This window comes from Daldinia decipiens (assembly GCF_022478715.1).
Source record: "Daldinia decipiens strain CBS 113046 unplaced genomic scaffold F4813scaffold_43, whole genome shotgun sequence".
NCBI lineage: Eukaryota > Fungi > Ascomycota > Sordariomycetes > Xylariales > Hypoxylaceae > Daldinia > Daldinia decipiens.
In genome coordinates, this window is record NW_026054586.1 from 82636 (window position 1) to 102134 (window position 19499).

The following is a 19499-nucleotide window of genomic DNA, read 5'->3' on the forward strand; positions in this document are numbered from 1 at the left end:
ATGCGAAGACACGGGTCAGATCAATCAGATCAATCAGATCACACTGACGCGCTTTTCGCATGCACTTTCTCGTTGGACAAGCCCTTGGGTAGACCGCAGGGTTACTCTCGCGACTATTTTATTAATTCCCGTTCCAGCCTCCGAAGACGCCAAAATTGGAATTCAATTAAAAGGTAGGAATTAGGAATAGTGCATTGCCGCGCGAAAAGGGCGAGCATAAACGGACGTGTCAGTTTCGTGTAATTGTGAAGCCGTGACTCGTGCCTGAGAGATGGGGGGCAGACGTAATAAAATAAAATAAAATAAAATAAAAATAGGTAAACCATACCTAGGCGAGACACGCGCGTATGTGGCCATTAAAATCGTAGAAATATGTACCCAAGGGAACTTGATGCACAGACCGCCTCTTGACATAATTAAAGTGAGGGGAGGGTAGTGCCCAAAATGTACCTAGGGTAGACTAGCTGACAAGCGAAAGTGTACATACCTAGGTTAGAAGGTGGGGTTTGTCTGATGAATTTAGCACAGATTATGTACATACATGTACATTATGTAATGTGTGTACATGAGGTACATGTAGCATGTCCATACCTAGGTACTAAGGTACCTATGATTGAGCTTACCTAACCTTATTCCCTTCCAGGCTCAACTGTCCCATTGAATGAATGTTGTATGTATCTCGGTACCTAATTCCGTCCATCTCGTCAACTTTTCTACCGCGATGCCTCTACAGATCCCCCACCCAAACACTCCCCTACATCTCTATCGACACCTACTTCGAGAAGCCACATACCTTCCTCTCCTTTGTCGACCATGGATAACTGACCGCATTCAATCCCGCTTTCGCGATTGTCGTCAAAAGACAGACCCCAAACCTCATATCAAAGATGCTCACCACTATCTCCGATACCTTCGTTCTGCAAACATCGGCCATGTCAACCGGATGTTGCGCCTATGTCGCCTAGCGGCAGGCAGGGTTGGCAAGCGACGCCGTATCCTAGGCAGGACTGAACTATCCAGTAGCCCTCCAAGCAACTCTGATGAACTAGAAGAGAGAATCACACTACCCAATGGCAAGTCGCGAGAGCCCGACTGGTTAGATAACTGGTCTGTAGAAAAAGTTATGGCCATCGCCACTTCACAAAGCCAGCAAGAGGGCAAAAACTTGCCTTTTAATATGCGCCGAACCGTCGACCCAAAGAAGGTCATCCCGAAAGAAAATTGTTTTGGTCGCCCGCTCACCGCGAAGTTGGCAAGGAACAAGCTAAAGAAACATTGGATATCGATTCTCCGCCAGTTACTACCCCCGCTACCCCGAGGAGAATGGGATCAGTTGGGTACTATTGCAAGAGGTGAAGCCGACGCTCAGTATTATAAGATGCCTCCAAGGAGACAAGTCGCGCAGCCGCTTTCAATTAGTCACGCCCCCCCAGAGTCAACCTGGACAGACTTTGTGACGAAACCAATACGATCTTTAGAACGAGGAAACTCGCGGAAGATGAAGAGTCTTAGCGGGCGTGAAGATGAGGATCCCCGAGGGCATGGGCGGCCCATTGGCATCCGAGTATTAGGCCGAAGGAGACTACGTCGCAGTTTATATATTGGTATTTGGCAAGCATCACCCATTGCAGAGAAGCATCCCCGATCGGGAAAATGGTCTATCACCTGGGGTAATAGCGAGCAGCCAGTTCCCCGTCCCAGAAAAAAGGATCTCCAGTTCTTTCAAGGTATCAATAAAGCCGGCGTACCTATATAGTCGGTGGGCGATTACTGCTTCAATCCCTTAGGTTCCCTCGCTTCGTCAATTTGCGTCCCCTGCGGCACTGTTGAAAAGTATGTCATAAGACAGATGTATTTTTCCTAGCCGGTTTACTCAGTCTAACAGGCCAGCTAACTTAGTTAAGGCCTCACCATCGACTCGCATGCCTACCCAATCGTCCATCTTCTTAGCTCCAATGGATTCGTAGAATTGAAGGCTCGGCTTGTTCCACTTCAGCACGCTCCACTCGAGCCTACCGCCATTTATTGCCACCATCTCCTTAGCCAACTCGACAAGAAGCTTCTTCCCGTAGCCCTTTCTCCGGTCCGTCGGCCGAACGAACAAGTCCTCGAGGTAGATACCTGCTTTTGATCGCCATGTACTATAATTATAAAAGTAAAGCGCCATGCCAGCTGGTTTATCTTCTTCGTTAAATAGAAGGAGACATCGCGCCGGCCTCGAAGGCGACGTGGACTCGATATTGGGGGCAGTGGAAGTTGATTCAACATTATCGGGAGCGAAGGCTATGGTAGAAAGAAGCGTGGCCTCGGTTGCTTCAACCGAATCCAGTTCATGCTCGTAGTCGGCCAACTCACGAATTTGTTGGAGGATTATCGGTACATCTACCGGAGGTCATGCAATCAGCTTTTTTTTTCCTTTCGCGATATATTTGGATCAAGTACTATTTAGCATACCTTCTCGACGAGCATGTCGAACTTTGCAGGATGCCGGTGCCATTGTAGAAGGTTAAATCGGCGACAAAGCTGAGTACGATACAATATGCCCTTAATGTAATGCGGAAATAAGACGCTGGCTGCTGGCTGCTGGCTGCTGGGCGTTGTAGAGGGGTAAAAAAGGCACAGCACCGAGTTTCGGGAACCCGAACCTTAGGACCTACATATTCCCCACAACACTACATACACTACATATGCATACCTAACCTTATTCAAGATGGCCGAATAGGAATTCACTATAAGATGCCAAGCAACTAAACAGTCTTAAGGTTAAGTTGTATTTTGCCCAAGTGTAACATCTCATGAAATACGAACTAAGACTTATAACACCATCTAGGCAATTCTACGTAGGTAGACACATATAAAATATGAACTAGAATAACTTCACTATATCATATCCTTTTTATGGTAGACCCAACGGACAAATAAGCCATTCCTACCTACCAGGTACTTACACCCGTACAGCTACAATGTGCCAACGGTATTAAAAACTCTTTGAAGATTTCTCGAGTGTAACCGAAAGCTGGTATCGAAACTACCTAAACCCCAACTAGTTAATGTTCCTGATCTTCAATCAAGCCTGTTGAACTACTTCGTACAGTGGATATTAATGATGTGAGGTGCCGGATAGGTACGAAATTTGTCACGTCAGACCGGGTTGATATGTCGTGATCCACCACGTTCAGAGCTCTCGCCAATCACGAAGCTTAGCAGCGTTGCAGAGTCGTCTTAACCTTTCTAAAAGCAACCCGCATTGTTTATAGATATCTTAAGTCAGTTATTACTATTATGATGCCATGGGCCATGGGCCAGGGTCGCGGGTCCCGTCATCCATATGCTTGCAGGTTAGTCTTTGAAGTAGCTGGATTGCGCACTTTAGACAGGCCAGACTAGAGAAATTTCCTCGCCTCTGTCTGTCTCGGCTACATCAAAAAGACTAATCATCATCTCTTCAAGTTTTCAGCACGGTTGGGCTTGTGCAAGATGGCCGAGAAGACTTTGGACGACACTCCAGGAGGCGGTTCTGGTGCCTCTGACTCTGAGATCACCGTTTTAGGGATCAACGAGCGCGCGCTGTTAAGAAAGCTGGACCTGCGACTCTTACCTGCGGTTGGGATATTGTATTTATTGTCTTTTCTTGACCGAAGCAACGGTATGGCTTGAAGTTTTCTCTTCGTGATCTCTGCTCTAGGTATCATGATCGCTAATTTGAACGCTATGTAGTTGGCAATGCTCGCATTGAGGGTCTACTTGATGACGTTCACATAAGTAGGCGTGCATAGAAAACCGATAGTCAGCTTGCCGCTAATCTTTCATATAGCTGGAAATCAATATCTTACAGGCCTAACTCTGTACTTTGTGGGGTATGTGCTGTTTGAGGTGAGACATTCGATAAATGCAATGATTCGAACGGCGCTATATTAATCAGGGGATAGATCCCTTGTAACATTATCCTCAAGCGCACAACGCCTAGGATTTGGTTGCCAACGTTGACAATAGTATGGGGCATCGTGGCAACTCTAATGGGCATAGTCCATAATCTAGCAGGTTTCCTCCTGAGTAGATTCTTCCTTGGTGTTGGTAAGTAGCAAGAAATCTTATAAGATTATCATATCATCATCACCTCCCGTGATACCGCCGTTGCTTTCCACGACAACTAACCTATTAACAGTATGTAACAGTATCTCTTATTTCTTTACCTGTTTGACTGTTCTACACCAAGAACATGAAGCTTCGGTATAGGCTTGTACTAAAATCGTGCACGAATACTCACATGAAATAGGCGGAGAGTGGTTTGTTTCCAGGGGTAGTGTTCTACTTCTCTATGTGGTACAAGAGGCGAGAGCGGCAATATCGCATATCCCTCTTCTTTAGCGCCGCATCTCTGGCCGGCGCATTTGGCGGTATCTTGGCTTATGTTTGTATATTCTCTACCACAACTCAGAAGGGTTCGGCGGCTAACTCGGGCATAGGGAATCGGAAGAATGAGAGGTATTGTCTGGGAGAACGGGTGGCGCTGGATTTTTATCTTGGTTCGTCATGCCGATACTCATAGCTGGATACTATGAGAGTTTCTAACTTAAGATACTGTATTAGGAGGGCATCCTCACGGTTGTTGTGGCAGCTGCGGCGTATGGATTTATTCACAACTACCCAGACACATCGAAGTTCCTAACTGAAGAGGAACGGAAATTTATACACGAGCGGTTGGCGGCAGACAGCGATTCTACGCACGAAGAACACTTTAACTGGGGAGCTGTAGTAGAAGCACTGAAAGATCCAAGCTGCTGGCTCTACGGATTGGGGTTTCATACGATGAGCTTACCTCTCTATACGCTGTCTCTATTCTTGGTATGAAATGCCCCGGCTTTGGTGGTATCGGCGCAGTAGCTAATTGTCTTATAGCCAACCATTATATCCAATCTTGGATACACAGCGGCAACAGCGCAGTTGCTCACCGTCCCACCGTATGCGTTCGCATTTATAACAACAGCCTCTGTAGCAGTTCTCTCCGAGAGACTTGGCCAAAGAGCAATCTTTATTGGTGGCTCTGCTATCTTCGCTGTTATTGGCTATTCTATCCTGTTAGGAAACAGTGATCCGGTTGCCAGACCCGGGGTTAGCTACGTCGGCGTGTTCTTCGCTGCAGGAGGTATATATCCGGCAAGTGCCCTGGTGTTATCTTGGCCTGCTATCAATGTGTCTGGTCAGACGAAACGAGCGATTGCGAACGCTATGCAAATTAGCATCGGGAACCTCGGTGCCGTACTGGGTACACAACTGTACCGTTCCACAGACGGACCTAGGTTCATCGTGGGCCACTCTGTTGCCCTTGGGTACCTCGTCGCTAATGCGGTTGTTGTGACCATTTTAGCTGTAAGGTTAAAGAAAGAAAATAAGAGGCGGGAGGAAATAACAGAAGAAATAAAACACGTAGGGGAAGTAGCAGATTGGCAGGGAGATTCAGACCCGAGATGGCGATTTGAATATTAAACACATTAAGTTTCCGAGGCAGCCAAATCGAACGTGTTCAGAAGAATATTTGATTAATCGGCTTGGTACGGCGGGAGGAAATTATAAGCAATACTAGAGCCAGTCACTCAGCTCGGCTTCCATACTCGTACAAGTTAAGAAAGGACATCTACCCGCTGGTTATCTATAAAGTAGTAGTACAGTGATATGATCTCCTCAGGTATATACTTGAATATCTCACTGCCAAAGCAGCTGAAATGAAATCCAGTGTTCTCTTGCTAACGGCTGAGGCCTGATAATCGCCTGAACGCCGAATTCTCCAGAATCGGGAATTCACCTTCCATCTGTATATCCTTTGCCTTGAACTGATCCTTATATCGTCCCATGGCCATTTCTGTCAAAAAGCGTCCTAGGTCCTGCGTAGGGCTCCAGTACGTCTTGGCGCCATACCTCATCGGTGGCCCTAAAAGTGCAAAAGCAGCCTTATATAGGGGCGTCTTGACTGGAATGTAGGGCTTGATAGCATCGTGATTGGCGGCATCAATAAATGCTGGGCGAATTGAGCTTGCATGAAAAGATGGGTTCGTTTTGCGCATCTCAGCCAGCGCCAATTCAGTCTCGCCCTTAACCCGGGCAAATATAGCAGAGAACCGGCCCGGCTGTGTTGTTGCACCCGTCCCAGAGACGTAAACGAAATTGAAGGGTTCCTCTTCGGAGCCTAGCTTCTGAAAGGCTTCTGATGCCGCCAAAGTGTAGTCCTTGGTGATCTTCACATATTCCCTAAGATAATTTGTTAATGCGATAAAAATGGCAGTGAGGATCTTGTCTTAGGTAACTAACTCGGGGCTGACTTGTGTCTGACTGATACCTAGGGCCCATACGCAACCCGAAGCTCCCTTGAGCTGAGAGAGTAGCTCGGAATCATACTTCTCGAAGTCCTTGTGGAGAATAACACGAACCCTAGGGTCCTTGACGTCCTCAACCATCTTGACAGGCCGGCGGCTAAGAATAGAGATCTTGCTGACATCCTTCATTTTGATCATGGCATCGAGAACGCCGGAGCCTACCAGGCCAGTGGCTCCGGTAAGTATTAGATGCATGGTGGTCGAGTGCGAGGAATAAGTATGACAGGGAAGAAAAAGATGGGGATTAGTTAGACACGATAAGGTCAATATGTTAGGTTAGATTCCTGTAGGTAACGATATTCTGTTGGTGTCGTATAACATAAGAGGCACGGATTTGATTCTTTTAATGGCAGCAACTGATAACTGACTCTGATTCTCATGTTGTGCGTTTCTACGAAGGCCACGGCTTTACTTATAAAAAAAAATCTAATAAATCTAACCATGCACACCCATGGCTACCCATCTCTCCAGACTCTGGAGATTATGATTTTCAGCCCTACGAAGGCAGCTTAGAGCTGACGCTAGAAGGCTTAGACATGATCAAAGCGGATGAGTGTAAGCGGATTTAGTGCACATAAACACTAGCCGTGCATTAATCCCGCGGACGTCGTATGGAAATATTAAATCCGATGGCTTGTTTCCGAATATGAATTCGTTTCATGACATAAGGTCGAGTGTTATATTAAATAGATAAGTCGTGAGTTAGATTTGGCTGGACAGCCTCTATGTCTAGATGCATCATTTGCGACGATACTTGAAGTCTTGTGAATAGTGAATATAGCAGCAGTAATGTAAATATTTATCGGCGAGCAAGTGTAGCAACTAAGAGCTGTGCATCGCTATATGTATAGTGTCGAATTAAAAATGATTACAATATTTCCAGTCCTGCCCAACGAAACTAAGAAATGTGTTTTCAGTTAATGCGGAAAATAGCATCTACTGGTTGAGTCTTTGCTTATAATGGTCATTCGAATCCTGTTACGTCAACAGATAATAAGCAAATATTAATTGAAGAAGAGAAACTGTCTACTATGTAGCGTCACATATCTCACTAGTTATGAGATAGGTCATGAGATAATTTGACCCTTCGATTGAACACGAGATGGTGTTCACGGACTTGGTTGCCGCGATAGGTAGTTGATAACTTGCAGGCAACTTGCAGGCTTCAATTATTGCAGCTTCTACATAACGCACGTGGCTTTAAACCTACGCTATGTTTCCCTATGTAACTATCGGAAAGGAAAAAGAAAAGGAAGAAGGAAAAAAAAAAAAAAAGGTCACATAGGCTGCGTGGCGGTTGTCTAGTAATGCAAGTTAGGGGATTGACATGCGCAACCGTTGGCTCGATCGCTGATTCGCCTTTGGATATGTGGTACGAAGTAAGAGTTGGTAGTATTACTATTACCTACTGCAATTGATGCATGCTCTGGCCACTTAGATGTGGTAGCTCAGCCCCGGATTCGCAGCTGTATTACATACATTAGTTTGGTTGAAATGGGTATGCATTCGACCATTCGACTATTCGACCATGTATGAACCGTAAGGCCAGATGAGGAATGTGTCAAGTAAGCAGTCAAGCGAGGTACGATTACAGGAACCCTGACTAACTCTGATCGACCATGAGGCCAATCGATCTGCGAGATTTGGTACAATGGTAGCATTGCCCAGAAAAGTCTAGTGGACATTGCAGGACTTAGTAATTCTAAAAAGTCCAACGGATCGAGGTTTTCGAAGTGGGTGGGACAGTGTGATGTAGGTGAATTGAGAGGATGCGATGGTAGCGACAGTAGCAACGGTAGCGACGGTAGTGAATGTGATGGCAGCGTATCTTTGTTCCGGTTTGTTCCCATAAAGCGTGATTTTCCTTCCAAGCTTTCCCGACTGCGGAATATCTGACATCTATAGTGCCTATTAATTACTATAACTAGTATTGATTAAAGAATAAAAAACGGGAGAGCACAAAAGAGAACTTATAAGAGACATTTCTCATAGGACCAATTGCCATCACGTGATACAACTTTCATTAAGAAGGGAACACTCGAGCTCTTAATATCAGGCAAGTACGGATTACATACATGTACCTCCAATACATTATGTACACGAGGTACACTACCTAAAGTATCATACATACATACCTAGGTACCTAGGTACCTCATATCCTTGACTCTTTACTCTTGACCCCTGACAACAACTAAACAAGGTGCGGGGCCCCAAGACAACTTCTACATACCGACCCAACAACCTTTAGACCCTCCAAAAAGACTCCACGATTCCACAATTCTACGATTCCACCACAACCCCCGGAGATTAAATTCACTTGGTACTAGTAGTAGTGTTAGACGCGTTCAGTCTTCCATCTCGTCATACCTCCGCAACTTCTATGGCCTCCTCTTGTCTGCCGTGTCCCCATGTCGGATCGAATGGCGCCGAAATCTGATACTGATACAAGAGAAGAGGAGCGCCTTGCCGCCTGCTTCAACTGTAAGAAATCCAAGCTCAAATGTGTCCGGCCTACCGGGTCCTCAACCTGTACGAGATGCACCCAGCGCTCGATTCAATGTTCTGCGCCGCTCTTTCACGTAGGCCGACATAAGGGGGTCAAGAAGTGAGTCGCAGCTATTCGTATTTCTGCGGATTTGTATGGCACAGCCTAGCTAATAGCTCCGATAGCAAGCATTCGGGGCTAGAAAAGGCCGTCTTTCAGATCGAGCAGGCCTTAAGAAGGTCTAGCTCTGGCGCTTTGGATCAGATACAGACGGCTGATCAAGCTACCGAATTACGATTCCTGCTTGAGAGGAGCCGAGAGATTTTAGGTAGTGACAATGGATTCTCCCGGCGCATATCGTCCCAGAATGGTATAGAGCACGATCAAGCGTCCGTGTCTCCCCAGCAGACATCGACTTCATTAGGAACATCACCTTCCCAAACGTGTTCGCGTGACGACTCGGCAGTGCACACTAAGGTTGAGGAAGACCAGTTAAGTCTGGACGATGCTGAGAACCCGTTGCAACTGCTCGCCCGGACGTCTGAGCTCCTCTCATCCATAACACCACATGTGCAAGGGGCCAGAGCAGGACGGCTACTCTCCAAATCTACATCCAATCGTGGTATGGCTGGGGAGGGCGACGATCTACAGAAATTCTTCGGTCGTTTCCAAGCGCGACTGGATGTTGGCGAGGACCTTGACCCTATTGAATTGGGACTCATCACCCTCTCAGAGGCTGAAACATTATTCTCTTAGTATGAGCAGATCCTTTAGAAACTAAAGAGCTTCAGATGATCAAACTAACACCATCTCAGCTTCTACGAAAAACTCGCGCATACGCGCTGGGGCATTGACCCCGTCATACACACCGTAGACTTTGTTCGAGGCCGTTCAGCTTTTCTGTTGACCTCGATAGCTGCCGCATCAGCACTTTTCTCCCCGTCTATGGAGTCATTATATAAAAGACTTTCAAATCATCGGCAAAAGCTCGCCAGTCTTATCATGGCGAAACGTTACAAGTCCGTAGAGATTATTCTCGCATTTATGGTCAATATACCATGGATCTCGGCCGGTGAGCATTGGGCCGACGATGAAACCTCGACCTACCTTTCCATGGCCCTGACGATCGCCTTGGACTTGTCCCTGAACAAGGTTATACTACCTCCATCCACGGAGCCGCGAAGCCCGAGGGACACTATTGCTACATCTGATTGCATATCTGGCCGAAAAGCGCTTGGCATAGACGGTTTTAGCGATATTGATCCCGACTCTCCGAGGGGTCGCAGGCTTCTGAGAAGAAGGGAGAGGACTTGGCTGTCTCTATTTGTTCTTGAAAGAGGGTAACGAAACACCAAGGCCCTGCTTCAAGTCAACTAGCTAACCTCGTTCCTTTACTGTAGTGTCTGTCTCGCTAGAGGAAGGAATTATGTCCTCCCAATGTCGCCGCTTATCGAGAATTGCGACCAATGGCACCTAAGCGACCTAGCTGATAGATGGGATGGCTCAATTGTCTCGGTGGCGGTTCTGAGGAGAGATTTGGTAATACTCAACCCTTGCATAACAGGTATCGATAGGAGACTTACACCACTTGCTAGGCAAATCTGATCTCAAAAGTAAGATCAATATGTGACAGTTATGTCAACGGCAATAGCGAATTATCTGTTGTTGATAGGTATGTTTTCTTACCCTTATAGTTAAGAGCGGTGCTTACCGAGATGCTACGTTAAGAGTAAAAAATGAAATCACCTTGTTCTTCGATCGGTGGTATCAAACTTGGCCTTTGCAATTAGGGGATCGCGAGCGTCAGTATTTCAACTCCGAGAAGCTAATACGTGCGGTCTGGTTAGCTAAATTTAGCGCAGAACTTTCGTTGCCTCCGTACGTCGAGATTCTTGCATCTCATACACGGTTATCCCTATACAGTTCTGTGATTAACCACGGCACTGCGCCTGTAGGAGCACGTCATTTCTTCCGTGCCGCTGGTCTCTCGTCTGCGCTGAATGTCTTGCGAGTGGCTGTTCAAGGTGAAGGGCAGCTTAGATCGATGCCCAACAACACCGCCATCATGATATCATTCGCTGCGTGCTTCGCCCTCAGAGTCAGCACGGTTGCTGATGGTCGAAGCTCAAGTCTGGCACCCAGCATCAGGGCTCTAATAGCAGAGACTACGGATGTGCTAGAGAGAATAGGATCAACCCCAATCCAACGGAAAGGCCTTTCTTGTCTATTTGCCGGACAGTTGAGACAGATACTCAAGTACGCATCGCGCGCTTCAGAAGCAGCACAGGCTCTACCGGAGCTGAACGGAGACGTGACGAAGCACGCCTCCATCTATACGGATTTGAATGCCGCTCACGTGGCAAATCATCAAGGGGCGATACAAATACCGGTGGTATCGTCAAGTTTACCACCGGACTATTTATTATTCTCTACCATGTCTAACGAAAACCAGCTAGACGAGGCCATCCACAGCACCGACATTGGGCTTAATGCGTTTTGGGAGGATTTCCAGTTCCAAAGTGCTGACTTGGACTGGATGGACTGGTCAACTTTCAGCACCTAGATGTAAAAATTCCATGTATATCGTTTGGGCAGCACGGCGTTTCGGCGTTCGCGGATTAAAGGGGGCATCAATGTTAGTGGAGTTAGGCACGGGACAGGAGGGCATTTGGATAATATCGGTTCAATGCATTGTCTATTATTGTCTATTGTGATAGCCTTAGTCTTCCCAACGTTTCCAAGGTAAGAGACGAATCGATCACACCCTGCTAAGACCCTTCTCGCATAAGATACCACAAAGGGTGGCAAGGATTCGTTGATTAAAAATAACGATGATCTTCTGTTTACTAAGGAAACTAAGAGATTCCCAACCGTTATAAGTATTATGAGTTTCTAGAACAGTATTCGAAGGTCCGCTACGATGCAGCCTATGTAGAAGCATGTCATTTTTAATACTCCGGTATTGCGTGTGCCCGATGTGACAGCAGATATCACACACGACAGAACTGTTGAGGCCAAGTGAAAGATATCATAAGGTCCCTGAGATTGTGAGATATCTGGCTAAGCAAAGCTATTGGTTAAGTTAACGACCATATACCGCTCCCTTGCCTTCGATCCCACACACATACACACACATACACACACATACACACACATACACACACATATACACACACGCGTCCAGGGGCTTATCGTGCAGTAGTTCCGAGCAATCATAACTTTGGTCAGCCTTTTCAAGCCTTTACTATACTCTGGGCATGCAGATTTGTCTAGGTTAGTAATGAATGAATAACTCAGACCTTGCTACATTATGTACTTACATAGGTACCTAGGTACTTAGGTTAGGTAGGTACGGGCTAGGACTAGGGAGGTAGAACACGCCCCACGGCTTCAAAAGCCCTCTCGGCCGTATATCAAACTCCGCACATAATACGTCCCCCGCAGCCACTCCGCGCTGCTAGTGTCAGTACAATAGTACAATCTCTTGAATCGTGACCTCTTATCCAGTATGATCGGCTTACTCTCTACCAAGACAAAGGCTTACCCCACACGCCAATTCGAAATGGATTCAATGCCCTGCCGGACCCCCTGGCTTCTCCCCAACTCTCACTAAGAGTACTAATGTAGTAGTAATCTAAATCCCCCGCAATCTAACTGGTGTCCCGTTCAGGCTTGCCAACTTGTTCTCCCAATGCCCTGGTCCCGTATTTAGCTGTTGGTCGCGAAGCTTTAAAGGTTTGGTGTTATACGGTGTTCTAAACAAAGGACAAACTACCCAACCTTCTTCCTCTGGCTTCTCGCTTTTTTCCCCCGGAGTCGTAACTTGGAAAGGAAGAAAAAGAAGAAAAATCTATACGATGTCGTCTTCAGACAATGGCGATCTGCCTAATAAGGCGACGGTAGAAGAGCTCGAGAAGGGAAGCTCGGTGCATGTCAGTTCTATAGACAAGGACCTAACGCGCAAAATCCTATGGAAATTAGACACAAGGTTCCGTCATACCCTCCCTTTTCGTATTAACTACCTTCTCCAGCAATGGGGAAGAAGGGTGTTCAAACGCGTACAATAAGATCCCTTCGTCTAACCGCGACTAACTAGGATTTTGCCCATCCTCGCCGTTCTGTTCCTGTGTTCGTTCCTGGACAGGACCAACGTAGGAAATGCGAAGCTCTACAACCTTGAAGTAGACCTTGGTATAACGGACCACCAGTATGACCAGGGCCTTGCCGTCTTCTACGCGACCTATATTCTGAGCGAGATTCCGAGTAATTTAATTCTCAAGAAGCTTACGCCCCAGATATGGTTGCCATGCCTGACCTTCTTTTGGGGCGTGTCCGCCATGTGCCTTGGATTTGTTCAGAATTTCGCCGGCTTCGTGGGTGTTCGTGCACTGCTTGGGTTAGTCTACATTCCTCGTGTTTAAGAAGGGCCCAGCAAAGCTCCTTTGCGTTTCGGTCATTTTCTTAGCCAGAGCAATTCTTATTATATACAAATAGCCCGTCGCTTAAAATAGGCAAATACTGACTCTAAACGATGCAGACTGACCGAAGGTGGTTTACTACCAGGAATAGTGAGTGAGATAACATCTCTATAAGGAAATCGTGACTAATAAGATATTGCAGGTCCTTTACTTGTCCACCGTCTATACGCGAGGCGAACTCGCCTTGCGTATTGGTATCTTTTATACGGCCGCATCTTTATCGGGTGCTTTTGGAGGCATGTGTCTCATTCCTCACCGTGGATTGTTGTACGCGAGGATCCCATCTAACAAACACCTTAGGACTGCTGGCTCGCGGAATAGCTGAGATAGGTACTCGAGGCGGTCTCAATAAGTGGAGATGGATTTTCGTGATTGAGGGTTTATTCGTGAGTACCGTTAGCAGCCCTGTAATTGGAAATCGGCAACATTAACTCTTCTGAAGACCGCCTTGGTCGGAATTGCCGCGTATTTCATCCTCCCTAACGGCGTTGGATCGGCGAAATTCCTCAGCGCAGAGGAGCGTCAATTCGCCGTCGGTCGTCTCAATGCTGCTAGCCAAGGCGATGGCGGCGACCGCGAAAGGTTTGTCTACTTCAGACTAACTAGTTTCGTGCGGCATTATATTGACGAATTTCTAGGGAGGCTACTGAGAAGTTCTCCTGGTCCGAAGTAGGTCGCGGCGTCTTCAGCTTGCAGACCTGGTTCACAGCCTCTGCATACTTCGGCATCCTCAGTGGACTTTATAGCTTTGGGCTTTTCGTAAGTAACCGCCAATATTCTTGTTTATAAGAGAGGCATTCTAATGGACAACGGTTAGCTCCCGACAATCATTACGGGCCTGGGATATGCGGCGGACGAAGCTCAGCTGTGGTCTGTCATTCCCTACGCGGTAGCCTCCGTGGTTACAGGTGAGTTTACCACACGTACCCTTGGCGCTTGAGCGTCAAACTCATAGAAAATAGTGATAACTTCGTTCCTTTCCGACCGCTTCCGCGTTCGAGGGGTAGTCATGCTCTTTTCGTTGCCGCTGGCGATCATAGGGTATGGCGTGATTGCGAACGTGGACAATGTTAAAGTCAAGTACGGCATGACGTTTCTCATGGCTACTGGCTTATATAGTAGTGTGCCGCCTGTTCTCGGTTGGCTCTCAAACGTAAGTATCGCCCCGGAAATACCCCACAAGAGCAGTATCTTTCTCTCATAAGACCACTGTTAACGGCTCATACCCGGATTATCGTTGTTCTCGCGCTGATAATAGATAATGCAGAACTCGGCTGGCCACTATAAGCGAGCGACGACGAGCGCCCTGCAGCTTGCTATCGCAAACTGTGGTGGATTCGTCGCTGTGTTCATATATCCGAAGGCCCAAGGACCGGCATATCGTGAAGGCCATACCATTATTCTAGGGGTATTGTGCGCTGGGTGGTTCTTGTAAGTACTCTCGTCGTGGTGAAGTAGACGACCGTCTAACGAAGTCCTAGAATCCTCTGCAACGTGTTGTACTGCTGGAAGATCAACCGGGATAAGGCGAATGGCAAATACGATAAATACCGCGGCTTCGGTGATGACCGTGATCCTACATTCAAGCTAGTCTTATAGGCAACCAACAACCAACAACCTGGCTGAGGGTGAAAGGACGGTGTTTGCGTATACGATTTTTATGAGAAGCGGGTGGCGGTATCGTTACGGTACCTGGTACCTGGTATCTGCCTCATAAAACCAAACCAAATCAAATCAACACTCAATTCGAGTTAAGTATGAAGGAAACACGGTCCTTTTTTGGGTCCTTCCCATAGTATTCGACTGGATACCTCCGAGGCCCCCCTGAAGTATTTATATCCGTGACTATCGATGGGATATGTGTATAGGCGGGTTATACAGGCATGGGCATAGAATTTGGACGGCAGGTTTCTATGGGAGTTTTGAACACACTATTTCAAATGGTGGCTATGAGATATGAATTTATAATCGTGAAGCTTTTAGTAGAGTGTTGACGTGCTGTTCTGTTGGTGATTGCTTCGTTGTTGAGACGGTGTTGATTTAGGTATGTTTGCGACCGGCTTCACAAGTATTACCCGAGAGTTAAAGGCTAGGGCCAATGGATGAAACCTTGGTTACCTAGGTACCTAGGTATTGTACCTAACCTACCCTGAATTAGCGGTCCGATACGGTGAGATATACCGTACACGGGTAAAAACTAACCGCTGTGGCTAGGGAAATTTAGGTTCTACATACATGGCGTCGGCGGTTCTTGAATTACCGAACCCATTCTCCCAGGGATCATTACCGCGGCATTCTAAAAGCTTAGCTTCAATGCTAAAGCCGCGCATCTTAGGCCCTAGAGGATAAATTAAATACTTAACTTAATTAGCACATTAATGACGTCGGATCCGTCCCTGATCGCTATAAGCCTTTAGAAGACGAACGCGACAAACGGCAACGATTGGATATTATTAAGCCGAAGAGGAATGCCCGAATACATATTAACTTCTTTTATTATTTCCTCTTGACCTTTTACACTATTCCGCGCAATTACGGAAATAACATGTCGAAACTTTCAGAGGCCGTCAAGTCGCTCATCAACGCCAGCCATGCGCGGCCCGGCTACACTCCCTCGTCGGCAGGTGTACAGACTGTCCTCGCAAAGTTCGCGAGCGACGCTGCCGAAAAGAAGGTCGGATTGCCGGCTTGGGTGACTTTGTCGGTATGTTTTGCCGTGGTGCTGAAGCATGGGAAAATGGATATAAAAGGGGAGAGAAATATTATAAGAAAGACCAAGAAACGAATAAACGAACAAACGAGGAATCAGTTAGCTAAACATGGATATTTACTATTCTAGACAGCCGTCTCAGCGACACTCAACTGCCCCGAAGCCATGACGCAAATCTTCCACCTGGCCAACTCGACCACAACCACCACGACCGACGAGCAGCGCATACCCGTTCAGAATGCCGAGCTGATCCGCGAAGTCGGGCTCAAGTGTATCTCTTTCAACGGCATTCCGCGCAGCATCAACACGCTGGGCGCATTCCGTAATAGCCTGCCCGCCGATGTCGCCTCGTTATTGAGTACGACTCCGACGCGCGAGTTGACGCCATCTAACCTCGAGCTTCGCAAGCGCGACGGTCTCGCCCTCTGGGATAGCGTCTACGTAGGCTTCGAGCGCAAGCTACTCGACAAACTGGCACAGTCGCACCCGGATCTGCCCGTCCATATCCTTAACGGTCACTATTCCAACCTACTATCAAACCCACGAGGCGTAGATGCTCCCGTGAAAGTCGGTCGCGTACTCACGTCGCTTGTAGCTATCGCGTGCCTGCGCACGCAGACCGGCGTCGGACCTCAGGTTGTCTCGCACATCTTTGGTCTACGGAAGGCGTACGACAACGGTGACGCGCAAGCCGAAGGCGAGGAACCTGTCGAGGGCGGTGCATGGCTGGCTACCGAGGACGGCAATATCTGGATATTGGAGAATATTGATAAGTTAGTCAACGTGATTAGCAACGGCCAAGGAACTACATTTGCGCCTGGGTTACGGGCCAAATTATAAGGGCATAACACGCAGATAACAAGTCAGCCAGTAACGTGCTCGTCGGGGGAGGAGAGGATATGTAAATGAAGTTACGAAACTGTACAGAGGAATAAGAGCTTGGGTCATAAGCCAGTATTCATATAAGTCTGAGAGATAGATGCCAGGTCGTCTATATATCTCTATATATCACCATATAAGCAGTGTATTTATACATAATACAAGTTAATAGGTAGTGTCCGTTTCCATGCGCAGATACGCATCGATCTATATACAATAAATATAAACAACTCGGTGCGAACCATATTCCGTCTTGAACTCGTCCTGTTTGGTATCATCTTGTTGTCTCACCCTCTTACACCTCTATGCTTAGAACGTCTTCAGATCATCTGCAACTATAAACTCAGCATCGGTCTTAGCCTTGACAGTCTCAACTTCAACACCTTCCGCAATCTCAGTAAGCGTCAGACTACCTTTGGTGAGATCAACTTGGAACACAGCAAGGTCTGTGATGATAGTGCTGACGACGCCCTTGCCAGTTAGGGGCAGTTTACAGTCCTGGACGATCTTGCTGCGGCCTTTTTTATCCACGTGTTCTGTAGCCACGACGATCTTGGTTTGCTCTGGGTTCGACACGAGGTCCATGGCGCCACCCATGCCCTTGAAAACACGACCAGGGATCATGTAGTTAGCCAGGTCTCCAGACGCAGATACCTGGAAAGCGCCCAGAATTGACACATCAACATGACCGCCCCGGATCATACCGAACGACTCAGCCGAGTCGAACGTCGCTGCTCCTGGTAACAACGTTACCGTTTCCTTACCCGCATTGATCAGGTCTGGGTCTGCTTCTTCCTCTGTTGCTGGGTAGCCGCCCATGCCTAGGATGCCATTTTCCGACTGCAGCCATACTTTGGTATTCTCAGGCAGGTATGACGCCGCCAGCGTCGGGATCCCCACGCCTAGATTGACATAATAGCCATCCTGGAGCTCTTTGGCCGCACGCCTAGCAATGCGGTTCCGAGCATCAAGCGTGCTTGGTTTACCCGAAGTCGGATCCTCCTTAGGTGGCGCTACTTTCAGCACTTCGAAGTGCTTGGCCGCCGTGGCCGGCACGATGCGGTCAATAAAGATGCCCGGAAGGTCGACACTGTCCGGATCAATAGACCCGATCGGTACGATATTCTCGGCTTCAACGATGGCAATGCGGGCCGCCTTAGCCATAAGGCCTGCATACGTCTTGGTGGTGTATCTATGAGACGCGTGTGAATATTTTATAATATGCAAAAGTGACGGTGTAGAGAGAAACTCACTTGAAAACACAGTTGCCTGCCTCGTCAACCTTCCAAGCGCGCAGGACCGCTACATCGCCGGGGAGAGCTGTCTCCATAATGTAGGACTTCCCATTGAATACCCTGGTCTCTTTGGGTTTGCCTTTTTCGAGGACAGCCTCTGGGGTGAACCTCACGGGTATCTCGCCAGTCTCGACGAACGTCTTCCCTCCTGTCGCTGTATAAAAAGCCGGTATGCCAGCCCCAGCTGCTCTCAGTTTCTCGGCCAGTGTGCCTTGCGGACATAGCTCGACAGCTATTTTCCCCGTTAAATATTGCTTCTCGAGCTCCTTATTCGACCCCAGATAGGAGAGGATAATGCGATCTAGTCGTCCGTCCCTGGTAAGCAGGGCTAAGCCGTGGTCACCGGAGCCAGCATTATTCGACACGGCCGTGAGATTTTTGAGACCCCTTTTATGTATAGCCTGAATGAGGGTTTCTACGCGTGTTACCAGTCAGCCAGTCGCTCATTCAAGTCAATATTATCAACGATATCCACGATATCCACGATAGCTCGGACCAGAAACTTGCAAAATCGAGATGGCAAAGCCCCCATCCCCCATCCCCCATCCCCCACCCCCCAAAGATTGAAGAAGCCGATCATTTAATTTAGCACATACCAGCAACGCCACACAACCCAAATCCAGCACTAAGGACCACATCGCCATCCTTCAAGTCCGCGACGGCCTCGTCTGCAGACTTGAAGACCTTTGAGCCGCCCCGTGCCGCTTTCGCGGGTGCCTCAGCCGCGTAGGACCGGTATGATCTCCAGAGGCACGGCGTGAATCTAGAGCTAGTTATAGTAGCTGTAGCTGTAGCTGTATAAATACCGGATTGTCGTCGCGCGTGAGGTACCGCCCATCGATGTGAGAATTGGACGGAAGCACGAAGGGCAGCACTCCGGGGCCGCGCCATCTTAGAGGGGTGGAGGGGTATGTAAAATGTAGGAAGACTCTTTCTTGAGAGGCCAATGTTCAAAAGACCATTTGTGTTAAAAAAAAATATTAGGAATTTCTATATCTCAGATCTATTTACAGAGTTTCCTGGTAATGTATGAGTAACTGATCCATTGGTCGGTTGATTGGTTTTATTTTATCATGACGAAATGGGCTTGCGCCGAGGTTCGTTTCCGATGCTCGCAAGTTACTCTGGTCGGCAGTTGATTTATGTCCGTACATCTTTTGTCGCCGTCTATCTTGCTTCAACTTTCCCGAGGCGTCGGATAAGTCTCATGCGAGAGTGGATAGGGGGGTTCAACATTTACTCGCGGCTGACTTGTAGGAAGCTATTCGAATGCTATAGGGA

At 47.6% G+C, this 19499-nt stretch overlaps 8 protein-coding genes across 8 annotated transcripts; 5 read left to right on the forward strand and 3 right to left on the reverse strand.

Annotated features, from left to right (window-relative positions):
* Window positions 1–721: 721 nt before the first annotated feature.
* On the forward strand, window positions 722–1756 carry F4813DRAFT_393327 (uncharacterized protein; the record flags this gene model as incomplete). Its single annotated transcript, XM_049247404.1, has 1 exon — window positions 722–1756. One exon carries the CDS (start codon window positions 722–724, stop codon window positions 1754–1756), a length of 1035 nt encoding a protein of 344 aa, XP_049095707.1.
* A 117-nt stretch (window positions 1757–1873) lies between these two features.
* Window positions 1874–2497, reverse strand: F4813DRAFT_393328 (N-acetyltransferase; the record flags this gene model as incomplete). The annotated part of the gene is made up of 2 exons (XM_049247405.1): window positions 1874–2382; window positions 2455–2497. 2 exons carry the CDS (start codon window positions 2495–2497, stop codon window positions 1874–1876), a joined length of 552 nt encoding a protein of 183 aa, XP_049095708.1.
* A 980-nt stretch (window positions 2498–3477) lies between these two features.
* Window positions 3478–5487, forward strand: F4813DRAFT_383040 (MFS general substrate transporter; the record flags this gene model as incomplete). The annotated part of the gene is made up of 8 exons (XM_049245887.1): window positions 3478–3646; window positions 3718–3762; window positions 3815–3873; window positions 3930–4070; window positions 4277–4411; window positions 4467–4526; window positions 4591–4845; window positions 4900–5487. The coding sequence occupies 8 exons, from the start codon at window positions 3478–3480 to the stop codon at window positions 5485–5487; spliced, it is 1452 nt and encodes a 483-aa protein (XP_049095709.1).
* Window positions 5488–5615: 128 nt separating this feature from the next.
* Window positions 5616–6887, reverse strand: F4813DRAFT_244077 (putative nucleoside-diphosphate-sugar epimerase). Its single transcript, XM_049240065.1, has 2 exons — window positions 6307–6887; window positions 5616–6246 (listed from the first exon to the last, which is right to left on the reverse strand). Exons 1-2 carry the CDS (start codon window positions 6564–6566, stop codon window positions 5745–5747), a joined length of 762 nt encoding a protein of 253 aa, XP_049095710.1. The 5' UTR covers window positions 6567–6887; the 3' UTR covers window positions 5616–5744.
* Window positions 6888–8270: 1383 nt separating this feature from the next.
* On the forward strand, window positions 8271–11771 carry F4813DRAFT_373306 (uncharacterized protein). Its single transcript, XM_049244806.1, has 7 exons — window positions 8271–8976; window positions 9042–9611; window positions 9672–10196; window positions 10257–10395; window positions 10452–10528; window positions 10585–10658; window positions 10719–11771. Exons 1-7 carry the CDS (start codon window positions 8780–8782, stop codon window positions 11417–11419), a joined length of 2283 nt encoding a protein of 760 aa, XP_049095711.1. The 5' UTR covers window positions 8271–8779; the 3' UTR covers window positions 11420–11771.
* Window positions 11772–12451: 680 nt separating this feature from the next.
* F4813DRAFT_244312 (MFS general substrate transporter) lies at window positions 12452–15406 on the forward strand. The gene is made up of 11 exons (XM_049240067.1): window positions 12452–12844; window positions 12953–13252; window positions 13394–13424; window positions 13477–13570; window positions 13635–13720; window positions 13777–13916; window positions 13973–14093; window positions 14152–14242; window positions 14297–14487; window positions 14602–14765; window positions 14816–15406. The coding sequence occupies exons 1-11, from the start codon at window positions 12714–12716 to the stop codon at window positions 14931–14933; spliced, it is 1467 nt and encodes a 488-aa protein (XP_049095712.1). The 5' UTR covers window positions 12452–12713; the 3' UTR covers window positions 14934–15406.
* Window positions 15407–15879: 473 nt separating this feature from the next.
* Window positions 15880–16884, forward strand: F4813DRAFT_393333 (mitochondrial protein; the record flags this gene model as incomplete). Its single annotated transcript, XM_049247406.1, has 2 exons — window positions 15880–16038; window positions 16174–16884. 2 exons carry the CDS (start codon window positions 15880–15882, stop codon window positions 16882–16884), a joined length of 870 nt encoding a protein of 289 aa, XP_049095713.1.
* A 174-nt stretch (window positions 16885–17058) lies between these two features.
* On the reverse strand, window positions 17059–19305 carry F4813DRAFT_244295 (putative coenzyme A transferase). The gene is made up of 3 exons (XM_049240066.1): window positions 18815–19305; window positions 18177–18633; window positions 17059–18115 (listed from the first exon to the last, which is right to left on the reverse strand). Exons 1-3 carry the CDS (start codon window positions 19107–19109, stop codon window positions 17233–17235), a joined length of 1635 nt encoding a protein of 544 aa, XP_049095714.1. The 5' UTR covers window positions 19110–19305; the 3' UTR covers window positions 17059–17232.
* Between the last annotated feature and the right edge of the window lie 194 nt (window positions 19306–19499).